Source organism: Arvicanthis niloticus, chromosome 4 (assembly GCF_011762505.2).
Source record: "Arvicanthis niloticus isolate mArvNil1 chromosome 4, mArvNil1.pat.X, whole genome shotgun sequence".
Classification (NCBI taxonomy): Eukaryota; Metazoa; Chordata; class Mammalia; order Rodentia; family Muridae; genus Arvicanthis; species Arvicanthis niloticus.
The window spans coordinates 88,871,867-88,896,479 of NC_047661.1; the positions used below are offsets into that span (position 1 = coordinate 88,871,867).

Consider the following 24,613-nt stretch of genomic DNA (forward strand, 5'->3'; position numbering starts at 1 on the left):
CAGAATGTATACAGCAGCAGAGAAATAGCACGCTACATGCTTGGGTGACATGAAGGATGGAGAAAAGATGGCGGCCATGGCGTTACATATATGGGAACCAACATAACACACGGTGACAACAGGTGGCTGTTTCAAGCAGGATAGAAAGGTTGGACAAATACTACTGAAGATTGTTAATTCTTGGCAGACAAGATGAACAGAAGCATTTGCAGGTGCACACCTTTTAAAATTTTGGGAAGGCTCTGTTTTAACGGATGCAAAAGTCTAATTTTGCACATGAAAAACTTTACTGACTTTGCATCATTTCTCCCATTTTCCTCCCATCTTTGCAGCCCTAAAAGGAGGGAAGGACGCATATGAGCAGCAGCAGGTGTGTGAATCTGCTGACTCCCATGGCTCTTTGGTCTCATTGTCTTTCTTTTAGCTTATGATGTTGGTGGAGTTCTATAGACATCATAGCAAGTACCTAAGGATTGAGACAATGACACAGGTTTTGATTTTGTTTTTCCCCAATGTTAGGAGGATATGACTTTCTTGTCTCTTTCAAGTAAAAAATTCATGGTTATGTATTATAGGAAACACAAAATACAGGGAGATTATTCCTATGGAAAAACAGTTAAAATGTCCCTCTCTTGAGTTTCTTAATATATCTGGTACTAAAGGGGAGTTCAGTGACGTACTGTACCCCAAATTCCTTTTCCCCTTTCTCTTTAAAATCCAGAGATGCCCAGGAGGAGTGATATGGTATGAACTACAGAGATATGAAGAAGATGGGAGCCGGGGAGTGATTGGAGAGTCATTAGCTGTTCTCTCTTGCGTCTCACCCAACCCAAGAAATTGTTTTAATCTAATTCAACCTTCAAAAATAAATGATAAAAAACCAATTATTTCATTGAAATAACTATTTAATAAGTCTAAAAAAAATTAGGAGGGGCAGTTCAGTTGGAATCAAAACATAAGGATTTGCCTAGCTGGCATTAATAAGAAAAGTGAACTATGATTCTGCAAACTGTGTTTGCTTACAAATACTCATCTCATTAATGTTTTATATTACCCAACAACAAAGTCAAACAAAATAAAATTGAATTCATTCATTCATCCTTTCTTCCATTCAGTATTTTATTGAAACAGAATTACTATAGGTGTTAATTTACTTTTTTTAAGCTTACAATAATCTTTTTTTAAAAAAATAACATCTTTGTATCAAAGTTAAAGTATGTATATAAATTAAGAAAACAAGGAGAGGTGATATATACATACATATATACATATACATATAAATATGCATATATACTGTATTCACTAGGTCTCAACTTATCAGAACAGTGTAGATTCATTAATCAGAGATCTGGTTACTATAATAAACACTAAGATTAAAGCTAAGATCCTGATGATAAGAAATCCAGTTTGGCTAGAAGAAGAGGAGGACATAGGAGATGATGAAAAGTAGAAGAGAGCCATTACAGCGACTTGTTGGATCTAGTTGCTTAAAAGAGAAGCAAGAACAAAGCAGGAATCTGGAAGCCACATGACCTTCATTGGAGATTAGTTGTATAGATGTGTAGGGAGTAGGGCTGTGGATGAAAACAAGAAGGACCAGGTGAAAGAGAAGAATTGAGAGAAAGAGACTGTGGGACTTCAGTGTGAGAGTGAAAGGATTAAAATAAAATGGAGTGCGATGTGCCAAGTGAATAACAATACTACCAACAGCAGCAAAGTTACAGATCTTGAAGTGAGTTACTTTGGAAAACAAGTCACCCAACCTACAATACCTTCATTTCTGTGGTGACACTGACTATTTGTGGGTCTCACTTGAAAATCAAATTATTAATTTGATAGGAGAATTGATAATAGTTATTTAACAAAGAATAATTTATTACACTTGTACTATTATAAATGTATTTCCAAAGGTAAATGGATATTAAAAAAATCAAAGATGTCCTAGTAAGTAGGCTGATGACAACTTGGTTTTTTTTTAAAAGGCTTTTTAAAGAATGTTTCGGAGACCTTGGAAAAGCTGTCTTCTCTGGCAATAATATATTTGAGAATATAAAATTAAAAAAGTATTTGGAAGGCATTAGAGGAATATATAGAGATAAAATATGTATCAATTATAACCATGTATTTGTTCATTAAGTAATATAGAATTTGGGTGTCATTAATTTTGGTATGATGTTTTAGTTTGTTTGAAAGTATTTTTATAATAAAGTTTATAAAAATTATCCAAAGGGATAATTCATAAGTGATTAGTACACTGTCCTATTTTTTCAGGCTATTAATTTACCATCCTTTACTATTTAGTTTTCTATTCAAGCACAGAGCCATGCATGATCCTTCCTGATATGATCCAATTTGCGCTGTAGTGCACATGAAAAGTCCCAAGGTATGATACCATTTGATGAATTTTAGTTCCTCATTTTCCTTAGTACATCTTCCCTTCTTTTCTTGAGATGCCTAAAATCTATGGTACCTTCTTAGAACTTCACTTCCTTCTACATTCTCTACTACCCTCTTACTTCCACAGTCTTCTGGGGAAAACTGTCCATATTTAAATTCAATTCTCTACCTCACTATGCTAAAATATTAGCAGGGACATGTGTATGAAAATATATTTCCCAACTATTTTAAAACAAGTCTCTTTTTAAAAAAATATTATTATTATTAGATATTTTATTTATTTACATTTTAAATGTCATCCCTTTTCCTGGTTTCCCCTCCAGAAACCCCCTATCCCATCCCCACTACCCCTTTTTCTATGAGGATGCTCCCCCACCTACCCAACCACTCCAGCCTCCCCACCTTGGTGTTCCCCTACAAGTCTCACTTGTAGTTTATCATTAACTACAGTTGTGTCCTTTGGGTTACCTGGCAATCCTTCCCTAAAGAGTCACAGAATAACCCTAGATGTAGGACCTCCTCCTTCCACACTAATTCTTTTTGTTGTTATACCCTTGCTTTTTGTCTTCACACTTTACGTGTTTCAGAGTTTAGTTCTTGGGCCTTTATGGTTTTCAGATGACCCTAGATATTTTTATGATAAAATACCCATATATATGTAGACTTTAAAAACATCTCTATGTAGAACACTCCAAAAATAATATTTCCCAACCTGAACCAACTCCCCAGTTAGTGAGACTCCATTCAGATGCATGTCTTACACTTGGCACCCTTTGCACCATCTCCACTAGTATATTTAAATAACGTCTTAATGTTAACATGTATGAAACTAAGATGCTGGGGTCCCTTCCTATCCCTGCTGCTCAACCAGTAGCTGCATCTTAAAAAACACCAAGTTCATTTCTCCCACTACTTACGTTGCAATGCCAGGGTTGTCCTCAGCATCTCTTCCTTTCTCGGCTTACAACCAGTCAATGAGTCAACCCACCTGGCTATGCTTCTATATCTGTGGCAAAACTGACTTCTCACCATCTCCACCATCTCATCTTTAGCTACGCTACAAATAACATCACCCTTCACTGACATTATTGTCATCATCTCTAAGATGCATTTCCTGGCAGTGAGAATGACCCAATAGAAACTCAGATTAGCCCAGGGAGCCTCACTCCTCACCATCCTATTGTCTTCCCATCTCATTTATATTAGAAAGTTCACCGCTTCTTTAGTTTACCAACCCTTGGCTTCTTTCTGACTCTTTCTATTCTTTCCTTCACTTGTTGCAGGACCCCTCCTTATTGCTCTTGAAACACCAAGTGTATTTCTATGTCTATATTGTCCCTTCGGTAGGTTGGATGTATTCCTCTCCCGACATCTCCGCAAACACTGCTCAGTACTTGCTGCCCCCAGCACTTTCTCAGTCAAGTGCAGGCCAAAGGAAATTCTGAGTAGTTCATTTGAAATAATAACCCTGCCACTTAAACACACTAATCTTCCAATATCTTAATCCGTTTTTATGTTTTTATTAGCATTTATAATATCTGAAAATTGCATTTTCAAAAGGTCTTGCTATTTATTCAGTATAATCACATGAGTGTAGACCATATCTGCTTTGCTTGAACCTATAACCACAGAACTTAAAGCATTGCCTGACATATGCTAATCACTCAGAAATTCTATTGAATGAGAAGATAAATGAATGAATAACGATTCTAAAGTACTCTCCCACAGGAGACAGAGGAAAACACAGAGGAAAGAGAGGTTTAAATATATTCTTCTACCACTCAAATCCCAAGAGAGTCCAACTATGTCTTACATATTATACAGTTTAGAAAAACAGCACAGCACAATAAGATCTAACTGAGTTAGAGATTATATTAGCTGAGTGACTGCATCTGGGTACAGATTAGTTTAGGAAGAAAAAAGTAGCTTTCTGCACATTGCCATGCCTTTATATTTTTAACTTTCAAGTCACATTGTAATGTATAGCATAACAGGCATGTGTTATTGCCTCAGTAAACAGCGCTGAAGTCTCTAAAACACAAAGTACATGGTATGACAGGGCAAGCACAGGCAGCAAATTTATCAAGATTCTCATGTACCAGGCACTGTATGTGAGGAGGTAAAGAGAAAGGTCCAGTCATGCACTCGTGTGATTGACACTTAGAGTCAGATACTTTGTTGGGTTGGGCTCTCCTGTACACTGAAGGAAATGCAGAAGTGTCAACAGTAGAAAACCCCAATGTGCAACAATCAAATATGTCTTCAGATGTCTTCAGCTTGGACTAGTTATCTACTCAGAAGACATTTACTTTTGCTATTATTCCTCGGTCTAATATATATATATATATATATATATATATATATATATATATATATATGGCACATGTTCTGTCATGCAAGGTGTTTATGATAATGAGGTGCTTATTAGTGACCAGTTAAGACTAAGGCAGGCTAGAGATGCTTTTGAGAGAGAAAGAGTTCAGAGTTGGCTCTTTAATTGACTTGTTAATTGGTTTTCCATGGCAACCAAGGCCCACAGCCCTCTCAGGTTTTTCACAAGGTTTCTTCTGACTGAAACTGGTTGTGGAAGAACTTGGCAGATGGCAATCACAGGAAAGCCAAAGGTTGGAGACAAAGACAATTGAAGAAAAATAATATCAGGAAGAAGAGATTTCTTTTCCCTTCTATGTCTTCTTATTTTACTTCTTTCTTTGAAATTATATTATTACATCACCCATGTGACTATATCAATGGCAATAACATATACTCTAATTGTCATAGATTATTTTCTCAAACAAGGAAAGTCTACTCAAATCCAACGCTGTTGAAAATTCATTTCATTCATTTACACAGAAAGGGTTTGGATAAACCACTTTAGAAAGGAGGCAAATGAATAAAAATTGTGAGAATTCTTTTTGCTTCATTGAATTAACAATATGATGCTTCCCCTGAGATCTTTCCCAAGGCAGAAATGAAGAACCTGTAGAACTCTCTCGTTTTTTCTTCACTCTACCCTGTTCTGCACCCTTCTGCAGGTTCTGAGCATCTTCTGCACACATTTAATGATAACTCTCCTCTATTAGCTGGCTTCGTCCTGCTTCTAAAATATGTCTGCAACTAATTAGTGCTCCGACTGAAGAAACTAGAGGTCCCAGGGTCGGACTCATGTCAAGAGGCCTTTGGTATATTGGGCATAAGAGTGAAAGAAAGAGCATCAGTTCTCTCATCTCTGTTTCCTTCATCTCTTTTGTTCGGTTCAACAGCATTGCTTATTATAGATGGGGAAGCTTCTTACCATTGTTACAATGACTACTGTGATATAGATCATGAGTACAGATCAATTTCTAACCCTCGGAACCTATCACATGTTTATTGGTACTTATTCTCTCAAATTCCCAGCACAGATGAAATTGCCTCCAAAGGGCTTTCTCAATATTTCTTAATTCAAAACACACCATGATGCATCAGGACATAGTTTAAATGTGATTATTTTCCCTTTCCCCATCTTGTCACCAACTTTTTCCTTTTCTCTATATGATTCAAATATAAATGCAGCATTGACTGCAATCCTGAAAGCAGCTAAATTCATTAAGCAAGAAGAAAGGTCTCCTGGTACTTCGCCACAAAAATCAAACCAAGATTTTATCAAGAGGTGTTTCATGGAAAATAAAATAAGAAACAAGGAGGAAGACATATGCCCAACAGAGAAGAGTGGAAAACAAGACACATCTGTTACAGAGGACATTTAAGAAAATTTGGTGAAGAAATAAAAACAGGGTCTTCATGTTTCCTGAAAAATCTTCATTCTGTGAATGGCAGATGCTAGCTGGAGTAGGCCATTCATGAGTCACACATGAGCTGCTGCCCATTTTAATTTAAAGGAAGTGACAGGATTATTACTTCAGAATGTGGCCATTACTTAATTCAGAACTCTTCATGGATATTTTCCACATTTGTTTAAAACCATGTTTGAAATCATAAACTTTAATATATTTCCTTAGTCACACAGGGAAATGGGAACCATAGAGTCTGCCTTTCTGGCATCATGAAAAACATTCTTGAGACCCACTGCCAATGGATTTTCTTATTTTTTAAAAAAAGGAGCATGAGTGTTAGAGCTCTCAAACTCGTAGTCTACCCAATAACCTAAACTGTCATAATTTCTACCCAGACATTAGTTTTTTCAGAAAACAAATCTTGAGGCATCTTTAATTGCAGGTGAATTTCTGAGTGAAGCCACTTTTTATATATGTAACATTCTCGGTACTTGCTGATGCATTGGCTGGGTACCAACATGCCTCACCGATAAGCTGATGGGTACACTTCACAGATATTCCAGATTCATACAGTGCAATGTCTCACAACACATAACACCATGGGATCACTGTATGAATCCAAGAATTCCTACCTCTCTTGTGGTTTGCAACTTGAACAGAAGAAACTGTTGACAAAGCTAATTTGGGAGCAACTGCATAGGTTTAAAAAAATGAACAGCAAATTAGAGACAATAGTGAAACGTTCAAACTGTAATTAATACCTTATTACCAACCCACTCTGTGGAGCCCTAGATGAAGAGTCTGTTCTTATCTTTCTCTCTCTTTCTCTCTCTTTTTTCTGGAAATCTGTTGCAATTACAAAGAAAGGCTTCTATTTGGGTTAAAATGATTCAACACTGTCATTAGCAATAAAGCTTTTGTTTTTAGAGGTATGAAAAAACTAACATTTATATCAGGAGTCCTGTGAACAAAGTTATCCTCATGAGAATATGGGTACAAGGATCCCTGCTCATCCTACTTCACAAGTAACGGTTGGAATGTTGAGGTAACACACAATATTAGTGCCTCAATTTACCATGTCACTCTGTGTCATAACAAATGTGTCTATGTTTGAGACAGCTAGGCCATTTGTTGTTGTTGCAGAACCTACTAGAGATCACAGAACATATGACTATATGGTCAACCATTCAGCAGTATTTGACCTCAGAGTCACCGAAAATATGGGTCCCTCTAAAAACTGAGTTTCTTGTCTCCGTGTGTATTGCTTCAGTGCTGCTGTCCTTCGTTAATGAAAGGATTGTCTTTCTAAACTAGTCTGCTGTTTCATGATGAGTTGCTTGTGCAAATAACAGAAACAGCATGGAGTCTGGGGGGCTTTGCTGATTTGGGGATTTTGCAAGATAAATTATGTTTCTACAGAACTGTCCTCTGCTCGGCAGTTTACCTGGTACTAGTATTTCCAGTTTAAGCACTTAATTCAGCTGTGTTACGTTTTTAAGTAACTTAATTTGAGCTTCTTATCCACATCCTAAAAAAAAAATTGTACAATTGGCCTTCTCTAATGCCATTTCTGAAAGCTTTTGTCCCATGACACTGAAAAACAACAAAATAATCAAATGGGTCCATTTCATGATTTGAACAAAGCATAATCTTATTCAGTTCAAAACTCACTGTGGAGAAATGTTACGCCTGAGGTCTTTTCTTGTATATTTGTCAGAGTACTAAATTCAGTGAGAAACACTGTGTGCCATTCAAAGATGCTCTCAGTGAACTTGCCAAGGAATAAAACTGCTAAACCTCTCCCCACCCATTCCTTGGGGGAATTGTATTAGCAGGAATGAGCTTGAACTGTATTTCTTCTTCCATGTATGTACCCAGAAACTTGAAGAAATTCATTTAGAGCAAATGATTAAGGTAATTCTATTTTCTAGTAATGTATGTATCTAGGACAGTCTCGATTTCATCACTCCAATAGTGGACTGAAATGCAGCCCTTCCAATTTGACTCCTCAACAAATTGCTAATATATTTTGTTTTGCTTAGTAGCTATTTCCTGGTTCCTTCTTTTGCTCATTTCCTCCTCCATCTGTATTCATTAGAGTTCAAAAAGAACATCCTGTCTATAACTAAGAAAGGCAGAAGTCATTGATGAATGTTTTATTTTTGGAGAAAGAAGGCAAAAGAACACTGCTTTCTATTGAGATAAGCCCCTATTTATATACAAACACGTACATATAGGCAAGATGTCAGTGTGAATCTAACATTATCTTGCAGCTTTAGAAGTTCATGATCCATTTAAAAAATTCTACTTCTTCTTATGTAATCCTACTCTCAGTTCCTACTCTTCAATTTTCCTGCTTCTTTCTTTCCCTCTATTTCTCTTTCCTTCCTCCTTTCCTCCCTCCCTCCCTCCCCCCTTTCCTCCCTCCCTCCCTCCTTCCCTCCCTCCCTCCCTTCCTTCCAACACCAGAAGCCATAAAATAATTACTGTTCTGAGAACAGACTGGGTAGTTTTTTTCTAGGCTGGAAGAAATGAATGTTCCTTGGTAAACTGGATGGAGGGGTAATCCCCAAAAGAGAAGTTTTTAGAATGTGTACATGCATTGGTATAGATATATGAGAAGGGAAGAAAAGAGAGGCAGAGGCAGAAGCAGAAAAAGAAAGGGAGGGAGGGCAGGAAGGAGGGAAGGAGAGGGGAGAAAAAGAAAGAAGGAGAGGGAGGGAGGGAGGGAGGGAGGGAGGGAGAGAGAGAGAGAGAGAGAGAGAGAGAGAGAGAGAGAGAGAGAGAGAGAGAGAGAACCAAAGTTTTGCAAGTCAATGTGGAGCAATAACAAACAGACCCTCTGGGAGTTTCAGTGATGGCCTCATCTATTCATCTTGACCCTCAGAACAATGGAGGTGACCAGTGAGTTTACTTAAGAAGAGCAAAAGGGAAGGAAGGAGCTTGTGGTACCCATAAGGTTTTAAGATTTACATTTATACTATATTGACAACTAAACTCTAGGCTTTTCTTGGGACTCTATAAAAATAAATTTGTTCAAGACTTATAAATCTTGTTCCATCTGATTTTCCCCTCAGGCTTCTGGGACTATATTCATATTAGAAAAAGGTAAAGATTCAAGTTAAGATTCATTCAAAAACAAAGCATCCATGGTAATGTTCTAGTTCGTGTTAAGATGGTATATAGGATTTTCCCCCCAAACATGGGATTTTTATATCAGTAGGAATTTTAGATGCTCCTACCTTGTTTTGGGTTAGAAACCTCAAGGGAAGAAATATTCGGCCATATCCTATTAAACTTTGGAGGAGCTGCATGCATCAGGAAAAATCAGGGAGTGTTATTTTCAGCTATGATGTCATTGGTCTAAACAATAACGACAAAGAAAATATATATATGGACAAAGACATGAACCACACACCTTGTTTTTTAACATGGTTGTGATGCACTGAAACAAAACATGACTTCCACACCAAACAACAGCAAGCAATTGATGATTCCCAAAACATTGAATGGACATTATTTGTATAGTGACTTCTTTAACAAAGCTTTGCGTTTGTTAAGTAGAGTGCTCTTATGCAAATAACCAAATAGGGACTTCAACAATCCAAAACGATGTGTAAAGCTGGTGCCTGAAGCCAGAAGATAACACTAAAGAAATAATTTCTCACTTGAAGTTTCCATTTTACTCAGTTTATATTTACAGATATGAACTGGTTGCATTAGTCTTTCATGAGAATCTCCTGCAGTAGGTTTTAAGTGTGAGCCATTATCTCTGACAGGAAGTGGATCTATTTCCTATTTTTATTCATGCAATTTCTTAGAGAAGGAAAGAGGGATTACTTGTGGTTCTTGCTAACGAGTAGCCCAAAGGTCTTCCAATCTCTTCTCTGGCCTTGTATATGGATACATATTTTATCTCGATGTTTTTGCCTCAAAATGCACTTCTAAAGTTACTTGTTATAAACCAGAAGTAATCAAGGACATAGTTTTATTTAATACTATTAATTCTGTTTTAGGTCCATCAGATACAAAACCTAAAATACTAGAGAAGGGAAGAAAGCCTCCATGTTTAAGATTTGATGTTCTGAATCTGGTAGTTCTATTAAGTTCAAAGACCATGGCTAATAAAGTCAACTATTTCATGGTTTAAATCTCATTCATTAAAAGCAGCTCAGAAACACATATCTTGTGTGTCATTCTTTGTGATCATCCAGTTCTCAGGGCAGCTGTGACTCTGTCCTGCCTCAGTGCATTACTGTGAGCACTCCAGACTTCCTGTTGGCAATGTGGACTGGCCTGAGTTTTAATATTGTTAGTTAAAATTTCACGGGTCTACTTTTTCACCCTGATTAGATTGAATCTCTTCAGAGATGGACAAAGCCTTTAAGGGACCTTCAGTAAGTATCTGATAATTAAGAAATTGATACCAAGTGGCTGAGCTACTGTAAACAGGTATTATCAGATTGTTTCCTCCATTATCAGATTATAGCCAATAAAGTTCTTGGAGGACATGGAACTTTCATATTACTCTGAATAATTTGCTTGAAAAGCTAATCTCACTAGTCCATTGGTATCACCACCCAGTTCTCCTCTGCTTTCATACATGGAGATGCACAAGCAAAGAAAGATATTAATATTTCTATATCTATTAAAATTTATGAGTAGAAAAAGAATGGCATGTTTTTCCACACGTGCATCTGGGCATTGTTAAATAAACAAATACTTGGCCACATATATGCCAGATACACGGGTGATTCATAAGATATTGATCTCATCTCACCGTTTTGACATGGGTAGGTACTAAACTAGTGGGATAAGTCTAATTGGGTTTTGATGATAAGCTTTGGGAAGCTGTACACTTACAGTTTGAGAGAATCACACCAAAATTGTTTATTTAAAATATTTTAATTAATTAGCTTGATTTTAGTTACTTATATTGTTAGTACCAAATTAAGATAGTATTAGCGTAGTGAGAGGCAAATAAATGTTTTAAGTAGGGGTCGAGTTGATAACTATAATGTTAAGTGTTTAATGACTTTGGTTTGATGAAATAAACACGAAGTATCTAATTCATTATTCTGTTCATAAACTTTATCAAGAAGTTTATACAACTTTCTGAGCACCTGGGAGGTGAAGTTCTCATGAGTTAAATTCTGGCCTGGGCTGCATAGTCAGTTTCAGGCCAGACACAGGCTGTGAAGTAGAAGTCTTTGTTAAAGAATAAAAGAAATTTAATCAATTTTATAATTGTTTATAAATGAATTTTAGTAATTAACTCCATGAATGAAGCTTTATTCTCTATTCCAATATATTAAATGTCTACTGATGATAATTTAGACTACTTCTTTTTCTAGTTTTTAGGGTTTTTCTTCCCCCTGGGAATTTGAGGTTGCTGTTTATTGACCCGTTTTTAACTTTAAAAGTGTAGACTATTTACTTGACTTGTGTGAGATTCTCTAGGTGGACAGTAGTTATTATGTGTCCCCACATAGATTATCTCCCTCCATTTTGTGTCACTAAGTTTATTGGGCAATCAACCCCCTTGCTTTTACTTGGGAATAGAATTAGACTTTTTTTCCTAGAAGTTTTTGTTATGTAGGGTTGCTAACACTTATGAACAATGCATAAGTCCTTGTCTAATTTTCCAGTGGGGCAGATATTATATACCATGTGGTTTTTAGGGGGTGAAAACATCCTGAGAAATGAGTATTGCTATCCATGGCTTCCAAACTCTCATATCTGTCTATTTGTATATGCTTAGAATTTTTAAAACTTGATATCTCATCTTAAATTTAAAATATTTTGTTTTTTATAATTACAAGGCCAACTTAGAAAACAATAAAAACTATCAAATTACTCTCTCATTCTTTTGCTTCTCTTAAGATTCTGTCATTAAGTTAATTATCAATAAATATGAACAAATATTTAATTCCCTGAAGTAATTACGTGCATTGGAAAGTATACAGATAGTATAATTGAAACATGTTCTATCTTATCATATCCAAGTATAATGAAGCCTCTGAGACTTCTTAGTCACTGGGCTACTTTTTACAAGTTGATAAATAGTAGAGATAGGCAATCTTATACTACATCAAAAGAACTGCTGCAAATTTATTGATTTCATTTTATTTCTCCAATCGGCTAGGAGAATCTCCTTCCAAGTCTTAGAGTAGTGTTTCATTCTGAGGCAAATGGCCCCGAGAGTCATGAGGAATCTGGTCTCAGCTGTACCACTTAGGAGCTGTCTGGCTGTTAATTTCTCCAAACTCCAGTTTCCTTGTGCTTAAGACAAAGATGTTGGAGAAGTGATCTCCATGATTTGCTTTCAGCTGACAAGTTCTATCACAACTGTGTTTTTCCTCCTGGCTTAACAAGATCATGCTGAAGTTTATGAAGGCACAAAGCCTATTGGGACGACACATTTGCCCTTTAGAGTCTCCTCTATGAGAGAAAATTCTTGTTGGCTACATGCTTCTGTTGTGGGCCTTTTGACTACCACAGTTACTTTCAGTCAGAACTGAAATGTCAGTGCTGGAGAGGGATCACCACTTGCAGGAGGCCAAACACTCAGGAAAGGTCTTCTGTGGCCCAGGACCGTATGGTAAAATAGACTTATGTGTTGCTATTCTCTTAACTGGACTTCATAGACTGCCTATATACATGATAAAGAGAATGTAATATATATGCCATGGGTATGCTCTTAAGAATAAGTAATATAATCTACAACATCCATAGGTTATAATTATTCTTTTATTATTTTAAAAATCAAATTTAATTTTTAAAAGCCTAGAAAATAACTGTTTAGTGGAAATTTATTTTAGATATGGTACACAGACAGAAACTCAAATTCTAACTTTGTAAGTTCTTAACTTCTCTAAGCCTGAGTTTTCTCATCTGTATGACATCCCTTGTTATGAAAGCTGTGTTGCAGCGAGTATGCAGTAGCCATTAGCTCTTTTCTATTGTGGTTACTCTGGCAACAGCAATCAAATAATGTAATAAAAATATTCCTCTAGAATATTTATCAAAGTAGGGAGAAGAGTGTGCTCCCCTATTTTTTTTCAATCTTATTTTTCTCCCAAACAAGTTATTCTGACCGCTATAAAGCTCATTAAGATATATCTTGCTCTATGAAATGATCTGGTTTGAAGCTGTATCAATAAACTCTTCTGTTCAGAATAAAACAAATTATCATTCAAACTATGATAAATATTAGATTTCGACCTTTCACAATACAGGAATGGTAATTTCCACATTTCTATTTGGAAATACAATAGCTTAACATATAATTCAAATATGTAGTTTTGCTGGATTTTTTGCTTAAAGAATCCTGGTGAAAAATTATGAAACAATGTATTTGTAACATTGGAAATCCATTTTCGAGAATTAGAAAAATTGAGATTCACATTATAAAGATAAGAATCTGAAAGAACATTTATTTTCTCTTTTGTGCCCCAAGAAATGTTTCTGCACTGTAATTTCAAAAGAACCATCATAGAATTACTAAAAGTGACCATCTAGTCCCTACAGCATAGTAAACCAAACTGAAAAGCAATCTTGAAGCAGAGACTAAAGACTTTTAATTTATATAAGCAAATTTTGAAGAAAATACTCCATCACATGACATTAAGTAATCAGAAATGGAAACTGAGTTTCAGTTTGTTTGGGAACAGTCTTTAAGGACTGAGTAAACTGACTATCCTTTCACATCAAGGAGATAATTTAGATTTTTTCTAGAATATTCATGACACACTAACTTGCATTGTGGTGTTTTAAATAACCAGGAGACTACTTCTTAATAGGAAAGGTTTAAGACAGGAGTTGGAAACTAGATGAAGTTGTTCTTCAAATATATTAATGGCATTAGTGTTAATATAATATTTTGGTTCTGTAAACCCATCGTGATAGAAGCTGGTACTTAAAAGATGCTGGTGAACCTTCATTAAACACCTGTCTAAGGGAATATGGAGTGGAAATTGAGTGGAAATTACAACACAGGGTCTTTTTGATTTTGTATAAGCATTGCTACTGTTCCTTGGGAGATCTTGAAATAGTGCTATTGATATCCCCAGCAAGAGTCTATAGACGATCCCAAAGCTCTTCAGAAGACATTCCCTTAGAGGTCATCTTGCAATCTTCACAGATACCACTCTACTTCTGAGAAATGCCTCATCATTAAGCTGATGGGAGAGATAAGTTTAATGTCGTAGTAGGAGCCCTGTCCTTGGGATGACACAGGTAACTGTATCTTGCTGTAAGCAACTCTTTCAACAGATAAAAAGTTTGGTTCATTCTCATACAGTATGTGTAATCATCTTTCATAATTTGCATAGCTCACGTACTGCTTTGTGTTCTATAATAATCTAACATTTATATACTTCCTCTCTGGTCAGTACATTGGGGAGTTGGTTGATGGTGGAGGAAGTACATGCTTTGATGGGATAAGGGTTCGAGATCCTTTTCCCTCAGTTGCCATATTTATAAATTGTGCTGACAGCACATGGAGGTGCCTGCAAAATAATGTCTATTTTCTCCAATGTCTATGGTTCACTGCACAGAAATGGGTCAATTTGAGAATCAAGAGGTTTCTTAACTACATAGAAAGAGTCTTGGCAGGAGTCAATAAATCCAGTTTTTTTCTTTATGTTTTCTCTTCTATTTCATTTAATTTTATGAAGTCAGATTGATAGTCCAGCTTGTAATTCACTGGGAAAGTTACTTGGTCACTGTGAGCCTCAAATTTGTAAAGCAGAATTCTGTAGAAACTTGGGGTACAAGGCCCTACAATTCAAAGCACATATCTTTGCATACTTTTTCTAAAGAAATGGAATGGTCAATTGGTGATCTATCCACTGATACTTCAAGAAGATGTGTACTCCAAGAAGACTTCAACTGACACACCCTTCCAGGAGCTACTGCAGGGTAGGGATTCACAGTAACTTGTTTGAAGGTTCATTATAGGAACTCTGATATATTTTATATCAGAAGACAACCTATCCTACAAAGACAACTAGCAAAGTAGAGATTTTAGCTCACACTTAAAAAACGTGGATTGGTACTCTAAAATTGACTAGGTAAAAAAGCCAATTTGTTCAAGATGAGCAATTTTGGTCAATAAAGATTGGTGAACCCCTCCAATTTTTCTTCTCTTAAGTGGAAGATTCCTCCCCTCTCTCTGGAATATTTGATTTTATCCAGGATTAAAAAGGCAGCTATGCCCTAATGTTCATTCAATTTTAGGATGACAACAAAGGTTTCATGAATATGAAATGCTAGTTACACAAATATGAAATGAATCTGTGATGAGGATACCGGGTACATGATAAAACAGTCCCAAAAGGAATAGCATCTGAGATCTTAGCTTCCTTTCTGGAACATCAGCAAACAGTTCAAAATTAATGTAGCACGCCATGCAATTTGCCATGTTGCTACACTAGCCTGATCATTTTCCCTCATTATATAAAATCTAATTAGTTAAAGGGCAATTCAATGGAACTTTTATTTGGGGGGATTTAGAAGTATTAAAACAAAGGTGGAGGAATCAAACAGACACTGCAGCTCTCTGAAGAGAGTGAACATGATTATTAATAACCCTCGGGTGGGTAAATGATTAACCTTGTCATTTTCCTTCACACCATTCAAGTTTCTACAACAAATCAGCACTGCACAGAAATATTTGGATGCTGAATGGCAAACAACTTTTACAAGGTCTCCAACTGGCATCAAATGTTCTCAAGTATGAAAACATCTCTAGGCTTTCTCAACAGGCTGATGGATCCCTGCAGGTAGCATTTCCCTTGTTTAATAGTCCTGCCAATTAAATCAAATTAGAGATGAATTTTTAACTCTGTGATGAAAGCAATGCTCATTATAAAAGAAAACAGGAAAATGAGATATTTCCCTTAAGTCAATGGTTATTTCAATTTTAATAATTGGGGCACGGGGGGGGAGGGGAATGCCAAACTGCTCCATGACTGTTGTATGCATCGTATACCATCTTGTCGATCAGATGAAAGTTGTTTAGAAGAGTAATCTTTAGTAAGGGATGCAAACCAGCCATATCCCTACTTTGTCTTTGTGGATTTTTTCTGATGCTTATTTAAAAATTTCAAGATTTTAAAATGGGTTTTCTTGATGTCGTATGTTATTCTTTAGAGGATATAACTTTCACATCTGACTCATCAGTCATCTGTCTTTGTAGGACATAATAATCACCCCCACAAAGCTACTAAACCTTAGGACAGTTCTTGGCAGCCTAATTATACTCTTTGTAATATGTTGTTTAGCATGATTAGTCTTTGGACTGCTGGACTGAGAATTAGAAATTGCACTTTAGAAGGTAATGATTAGGTTCTCACTATAAACAAAAACACCCACAATAAAGCATCTATTAATCTGAATTATCAGCATCAACAAATGTTCACTTATATAAAATTGTGAATGATTATACGGATATCTCATATAAAGTGAGACCTGAGTGAATTGCCCTCTGATGAGATTATATAGAAACAATAGTCACAGGCTCAACTGGCTACAGATTGATTTTGGGATTCATTAATTGCTAACAATACCACGAGTATTTTTTTTTTTTTTTTCAGCTCTAGGTCAAAGCACATCGAAATGACTGGGGTTTAGATCAAGTGCTTTGGGGATGTTTGTTGACCCTGTTTCCTAGTAGATAGACAGCATCAGGTACAAATGACCTTAATGGGAAATTGGTTTTCTTAAATATTCTTAGCAGATGATCGGAAAGGATAGCCACTCTGTCCATGTATTTGAATCTTAATGTTGACATTGACACTATGAGATCTATATTGAAGTCTATTAGAGCTAAATCCTTCAGCCATTGTAAAATAATGGCATATGCATGTAAACTTATGGTTACATACATCAATAGTCTACATCGATAATATACATCATTTATTTTCTATGAAAACCACTTTGATGATCAGACCCTCTTGGGTGTTTCATTTGTTACAGTGGGATCTTCCTAGGTATCTGTTGGGATTGTATTCATTGATTCTTTCTCTACAAGTGAAGAGGAAAGCCCCAGGAAATGCCCAGACTTAGCTAAATATCCAAGCAGTTTCCTTGTCTCTGTCTTGTAACTTGAAGCTATATGTACCTGTACTCTCAGCACCTTCTAGGCCTGTCAATGAATCTCTTACATGTGAATTCTTGCTTTGTGGAGTGGAAAGGAATTCACTAGTACACACAACAGGCACCATATAAAACCGCAAAGAAGGAACTTGCTAATGCCATAAACATACCTGGAAAATACCATCATGGTCGATGGTGTTATCGTGACTCTCTTTACTTTAAAAGCCAGGCAACAGGCTAGCTAGTCCTTTGTGATACTTGGTGAGCCCTGAATGCTCTTTCATCTTGCTAATTAGAAAAAAAACCCACAAAAACAAAAACAAAACAAACAAAACAAAAAAATCCCAAAACACCCATTGTGCTTTAAGATGAAGAGCCAGAGGCATTCAAATTGTAGAATCTAATTTTGAGTTGTAGATTTATTTTTCCATAGATATTTGTGGTAAAATTGTCTCAGGTTCCTGATAATTAAGATTAGTACATTTTCCAAGGGCACAACACAGCATCCTTTCAGGTCACCACTGATTTCAAAAGGTAACTGTGCAAAACAAAATTGGAATTTCCTGATTCAATGCATAAAAGGTCAACATCTGCTGATGCTTAGATGGGGGATGGGGTGGAGGCGGCCAGATGAGATGTGGAGTGAGCAGATACAGTCAGAGGTCCATGCAACACACATCTGCTTCTCAGAACAGAGACATATGCCAGCACCAGAGAACTACTTTTCCATTCATCCATTTCTGAAACTTTGGACATGCCAGATCCTGAGAGCCTTTCTGCTTCCCTCTGCTCTAAAAGTGCTCAAAAACAGTTGTCAAGGCCTGAAAGGAGCATTTTGAGGTACATACCTAGGCAAAAGCAAGCATTAAAGCAGAAATATTAGATTGCCAGAGCTGAATGTTCTCATTGGCATGGTTGTAACCCCAATACCACGTTTGTAAGAACACAAGGACAGAGCAGCGATAATAGATGTGTGTTAAAATGGATGCAAATGCTACTTCTGATTACAGAGCTGCTGATTTTTACGGTATTCAACATGTCTAATGCTTAACAGATAAGTGCCTTGGCCTGTTCACAAGTTTAAGTACACTGTGCTGATTTAGAAATTAGATGAGCTTGCCTTTCATGTATAAGAAGTGGCAAATTTCTTTATCCAAATTATCAGAGTAATGCTTTTAGAAGGGTGTTGGGTTTGGCAATGCTTCAAATGCTGTTATTTACACTGTGGACAGTATCCCTGCCACAGCTTTTGTGGCACAAGCCTTTGATGAGTGACCATCATGGGAAATATTCTTCTTTCCATTTATAGTCCATAACTAAGGCTCCCTCAGTATTTTATTTCTAAATCAGTTACTATGTTGTTGAGCCAAGATTTTTTTTGCCATGGACATAAAGGGCATGCTGTAAAAATTGTGTAAAATTATGCTCTGAAACAGTATTGGGCTGCATGTTTGTAATAAACATTTTCAGCATGGGTAAGACTGTACTGATTCAGACAGTAAGAGGATTTGCAGCCTGAGTCTCTTGAGGTAGCTGGAGATGCTTGGAGCAGGGATGTTGGAAAGGATTATCCAGAGAATAGAGGGAAGGTTTCTCTTCAATTGATTGGATATCTACTAAGAGATTTCTTTAGGAAATTTTAGTCCTATTCTTATACTTTGTATAGATACCCTTTTCTTACCAAAGAGAAAACAAAGAACTCTGTAATGAATGGACCACTGTAATTTGGGAGAGAGGAATGGGTGATGGGCAAGCTGATTGCATTTAATTCCTTAGGATGATTAATGTTCATAACCTCTTTCAGGCCTTCACAAAACCTACATTTTAGTGTATTAAAAGATTTCCTCTCAATATTCATAGTATTTTCCTTGAATTTCAATGAACACACTCAAGGCATTTATGGAGATTCCTTCCTTTCTTCTCTCAGATACATTAGAAACCCATACTCAATCCTACAGAGAGAGTGCCATCTTTTGTTGGTTACTAGATATGATTAAACAGAATGATATATATAGGTATGAAGTGTTTATCTAAGTAATTGATTTTCTGTTTGCGTGGCTTTTATGAATTCAAAGCCATCAGAAAAACTGGCATTGCACATCTACAGAGGAGCTATGCACAAGTCACCATTCTATCTGTGTTCCCAGCACCCCTGTGCCTACAGCCATCATATGAAACTTGAATACCCATAGATCATGTTCTGTTGTATCAGAAATGGACACAAGAAAAGAGCTCTAAGGGGCTGAACAACAAAGCAAAGCTAGCCTAGATTTGGTTTGGTGATTGTTTTACTTACTACCAATACTGGAAATGCTGGGGATACCTGCAGAGAAAAAAAAACAAAACAATAAAGAAGTGTTAGCTATTTACTATGTGGCATCTTTAATTTATCATAAAAGTCTTACAAATGTGACACTTGGTAAGAAAGATTATTAGAAATTGCTACAGAAAAACTTACATGAAATATGTGTGTATGTGTTTATACACAAGCTCTGGAACCATTTGTACTTATTCATAAACTCATCAGAATTAAAAAATTAATGCCCACTTTCAACTGACGGTGCAAGGATGCCTGGTGACACCAGACATTTTGTGCTCATTTACAATATCAATGGATTAATTCTATGTGTCTCAGAGCAGATGTTGAGCTAGGCTTTTGTTCTGACCACCCTACTGAATAAACCCCATGTGCACCTGTGCAACTATAACTGCACGTGCAGTAGGTCTCGCTCAATGCCTTATGGAGTGCAAGCATTAACTGTTGAAAAATCATTTGACAGTTTGTTTGATTAATTTCACATAGTCATCCTTCTTATTCCTCTTTTACCTGTCAGATACGTGGATTAAACTCTGTAATAGAAACTTAATTGAGCAGAATAATTCAAGAATGCATTACATTGTTCATATTGATCATGGATTCACTGATGATTCAGCTTCTCTTGTTGATTAACATTTCAGAGTTTGGCCTCATGTGGTAGAAATGTGGACATGCATTTAGTCTGCATCTCCATTATGAGTCCTACCAAGCAGTATAGTGCTTTGACCTAACGCAGAATCTCAGCAGCCAGAACATTTAGGTTTAAAGGATGTCTCCAATTCCTAAATTCTTACTAAGTTTGGGGTCTTGGGCAAGTTCCTTTTGATTCCAGTGCTTACTTAGTTTCCTATGTCTCTATTTGTTGTGACTATTATATAAATTGATAGGTGGAAATCATGAAGGCTGTTATTTCATAAGCAATATTCTCACAACAGTTACTCTTCCTTTCTTAGTTTACTCCTAGAGCAGCTCTGTGATAAATGTTGCTTATTAAATACTAGAGATTTACCTCTTGACACCAAGCTTATGGTTGCTAGATCAGTGACAATGAGATGGGGACCTGGCAGTCCTCTGTGAGGCTTCTGCGTTGCTACTATTTACTAGTTTTGGTGATTTTTGGCTACCTCAAGCCCCATCTACAAAGGGGCCTATCATATGCACTTCAGTGGATTGCTGTGAGGACTGAACAAGATACCTCCGAAGCATGCTTTACAAAGTATACATCCAGTACGTGAAAGTTGTTAACGAATTGATCAGACATGCTCTTCACAGGCAGAAACTGTAAAACTTGTTAAACTTCTAGTTTAGCACTGACCTTCTGAATTGAACTGATCACTGTTCCTTTCTTTGAGACATCTAGCTTTGGAGCTTTTTAAATAAAGTTTAATTTTCTGTGTCCATGTGAAAATGGAAGAATACAGGATAAAGGATTATTATGTTGTATCAAAAACACTGGAAAGAGGAAAGATAGAAACTCCCTTTAGTCTGCACATGTGGAGGGCAGAGTTCACTGTTAGGTGTCTTCCTCTATTCCTTCACATCCTATTTTTTTTTTTTTTTTAAGACAGGGTTTCTCACTCAGTGTGAATCTAACAGTTTGGCTGGGCAGGTTTGCCAAGGAGCCTATATAATCTGGCTATGTCACTGCCCTCAGTACTAGGTTTTATAAGCATGTGCCACCAGACAAGTCTTTTGTGTGGGTACAGGGGATCTGAACTCACAAGGTTGTGGTTTGAGCAAGTGCCTTACCCACTGAGCCATGTCCTTAGTCCCTAAATACTTTTAGTTTATGATGCTTCAGCTTAATTACTGATTTCTACTCAATCAAAATTGGAAAACTAAATCTCAGTATTTCAACTCTCTCCTAAGAACTGAGTTATAAGATGAATGTGATTTCTGCAATGAACAGCTAGACTCCAAGCCCAACACTTGAGTCAACTGTCTTTACTGCAATGTGACGTTGCCTTGGTACTGAATCTTTTTTTTTCCTTCATTTTTGCAAATTCCCCACTCTTCGAGGTGCGATGGCAGCATCATAATTTCAGTATCAATTGCAGAGGCTCAGAGTTTCCTCATGATTGAAAACTCTTCTCTCATGCAAGGCACTGCTTGCCTGTTGCAATCCATCAAAGAGAATGGAAGTTAAGATAGCAGGGAGAGACTCTTCATGTGTTTTCAAACTTCCACGGAGGCAGAGGGTCATGCATAAATGCAAGGTGAACTGCTCAGGGAGCTCCAGCAGACACAATAATAAACAAGCTTGCACGGCAGCTGACTGCAGTGCTTGCTGCTGTAGAACGCTTCAGAAAGATGCAAAAGGGTTTCTGTTCCTCTGGGGCCTTGAGCGCAGGAGAGCACAGTTCATTCCAAGTACACACACGGTGCCAACCATGACTATTCTGAGATTCTATTTTCCTCATGAAGATGCTATTACCTAACACTGGATGCTTAGAATTCAGGCTCTTCCTCATTCTGTGCGTTGTGGTACTTTTTTTTTTTTTTTTTTTTTTTTTTGAGGTACTGCCAGATGAGTCACTCTTTATTCCATGTCTGTAAAAATGGTAATTGCTCAGAAAAGATTTTTTTAAACTGCTCATTTGAATAAAGAGTTTTGAAATTGAATATATCCGAGCACCGAGGGATGTCCATTAATTCATTTCAAAATGTTATCTTCTCCTAATGGTTCCTATTTTAATGTCAAAAGTTCCTTGCTTTGGGTTGTTTGTAGACAACTGAAGAACTTAGAAAACCCACTGTGTCCACTAGAAAGGCAGTATGTAAGCCGTGAGAAAAGCTTTAACGACTCAAGAGAATGATGCAGGATGGGCTAGAAATGGAAAGGAAGGTGTCTTCAGGCTCCATAAACCTGGACCAAAGGATCTGATGCCATTCAAAGGCCACTGCAGCATTCATGATGGCGTGATGAAGATTGTGCTTGGGAAATTGTCTTGGCACATGTTGGCAGTTTTCTTTTCTCTTTCTTTCTTTCTTTCTTTCTTTCTTTCTTTCTTTCTTTCTTTCTTTCTTTCTTTCTTTCTTTCTTCAGTTTTCTTTTTCTTTGTTTGCTCCATGTAAACTGATAACTTTTGCCCACAGAACATTTTGACCTTTGAAACTGAGCTCCTGAGCATTTTCTTCCCTTCTTTCTCCATACGCCTGATGTTGGCTGGTCTTGTCACCATCTCAAAGTTCTTTGTACAGGCTTTCAGGATGGATTTTTCTTTTCAGTGATTCAGCTTTGTCTCTCTGAGAGCACTGAGGCAGCAAGACCACTTCCTTTCTCTTTTTTGTGTCTCTCATATTGTTTTGGGACAAAATATTATACAGTGAAGTTGCAATAAGTATCAATGTAATGGTTCTGGGGATTGGACATGGGGTTTCACACATGCTTGCTAATTGCTTTCCATGGGGATGTATTTACAGTCTTCTTTGTACTTTATGCTTGTGATAAGGTCTCATTAAGTTTCTCAGTCTACCCTACAACCCTCTTCATAATCCAGGAGGACCTTTATGCCTCAACCTTCCAAATGGCTGGGATTAAAGTTCAGATAGGAAGAAGTCTTAAATGTAGACTTAAGAAGTCTTAAATGTCAGATTCCTTTTACTATTTAAATTAAGAAGTCTTAAATGACAGATTCCTGTCACTAGTTTGCCATCTATGAAACTTACTGTGTTAAACCAAACTTGGTATTTAACCAGAGATTATGTCTGGCATTGGATATCTGGCCCATTTTCTTTTTAGTCTTTTGCTCATCTCTTCTTTTAATTCCTGTTTTGATGCATTTATAAATATTTTCTTCCTAAATTACCCATGGACAAATACAGGTTTTGTGGACAGAAAATTTAAGAATTCTCTTTATGAATAAACATATAATCTTAAGGTTTAAAGCTAGGTATGAAATTGAACTTTTTTTTTTTTTTATTTAGAAGGAATCCAAGGAAGGACCAGAAATTTATCCCTGGAACAACCTCAAAGATTCTTCAGAAACATACAGATAATAATACATAATAAAAATACATTATTAAAAAGGGGGGAGAGGAAACAACATAAGCTAATTCTTGAAAAGTTGTAAAAGTTTGAGATCTTAAAGGGACTTAAGATATCATCTATTGAACCTTTCATTTCATAGACTGGCATAAAGAGGTGCAGGCACCCAAGCTGACCCCTTTATATGCAATGCTGGAGCCTGTGATTCCAAATCACTGTCTGAGCCATGTAAACTCATCCTGAGAGATGCAAACACAGGTGTGGGTGATCTCTAGTGAGAGTCTCTGCAGTAGAGAGGATGATTTCAACACTGATTCTTCTAGCATTAAAATGTCACTTCACTAGAGAAATGCACACAACTAAACCAAAGAGGCATTGTGTCATCAAGTGTAGCAAGAGAAAGAAGGCAGGAAGATGTCGACAATTGTTCACCCCTTTCTGTTGCCACATATATTTTAATATTTATTATAATGGAATTCTGCTGAGGACAGAGACAAGAACATACATAATAAAATGTTATAGCTTTTTTTTTTTTTTTTTTTTTTTTTTTTTTTTTTTTTTTTTTTTTTTTTTTGGCTAGTTCTTCCTCCATCAGGCCAATAGCTAAAGGGAATTTATATACTAAGCTTACAGAAGTCAATATGGCAAAGATCTAAAAAATAAATACCCAATCTGCAGAAGCAGATTTAGGTAGTGCTTAAGGTGTAAATCCTTTGAGAATCAATGATAGACAGGTTTGCAGCTTTCTGTCATGAAGGAGGCAACATGATACGGATTCAGTATAGTTTAGAATGCAAGAAAAAAAATGACCACTGTTGGGATGGATAATTTGAAAAAACCATCAAATACGCTAGTAGATCACCTCCCAGTCAGACTGTAGCCATTGGGAACACTTAGTCCTAAAGATCATAAATAAGAGGTCAGGAATGCTAAGAAATTATTCTGCAGACTTATTTGTGTTCCAGAGGAATTATTTCAGGATCTTGCAGTCTGTGTCACTAGTCCAAGTTGTTGTTGCTAGCAGGTATAGTATGT

The 24,613-nt window shown here is 36.6% G+C and overlaps 1 protein-coding gene across 7 annotated transcripts in view; it reads right to left on the reverse strand.

The window, feature by feature from the left end:
- Ntng1 (netrin G1) overlaps window positions 1-24,613 on the reverse strand; it is a 337,637-nt gene that overhangs the window by 53,129 nt on the left and 259,895 nt on the right. For 3 of the 7 annotated variants that reach the window (XM_076933155.1, XM_076933157.1, XM_034501097.2), the window contains exon 5: window positions 19,570-19,596. In XM_076933155.1, the coding sequence (XP_076789270.1) occupies window positions 19,570-19,596 (27 nt within the window). Of the gene's footprint in view, window positions 1-6,805; window positions 6,866-9,415; window positions 9,482-19,569; window positions 19,597-24,613 lie in introns of all 7 variants that reach the window. The other 4 variants (XM_076933156.1, XM_034501096.2, XM_034501099.2 and 1 more) reach the window with 2 other exon arrangements.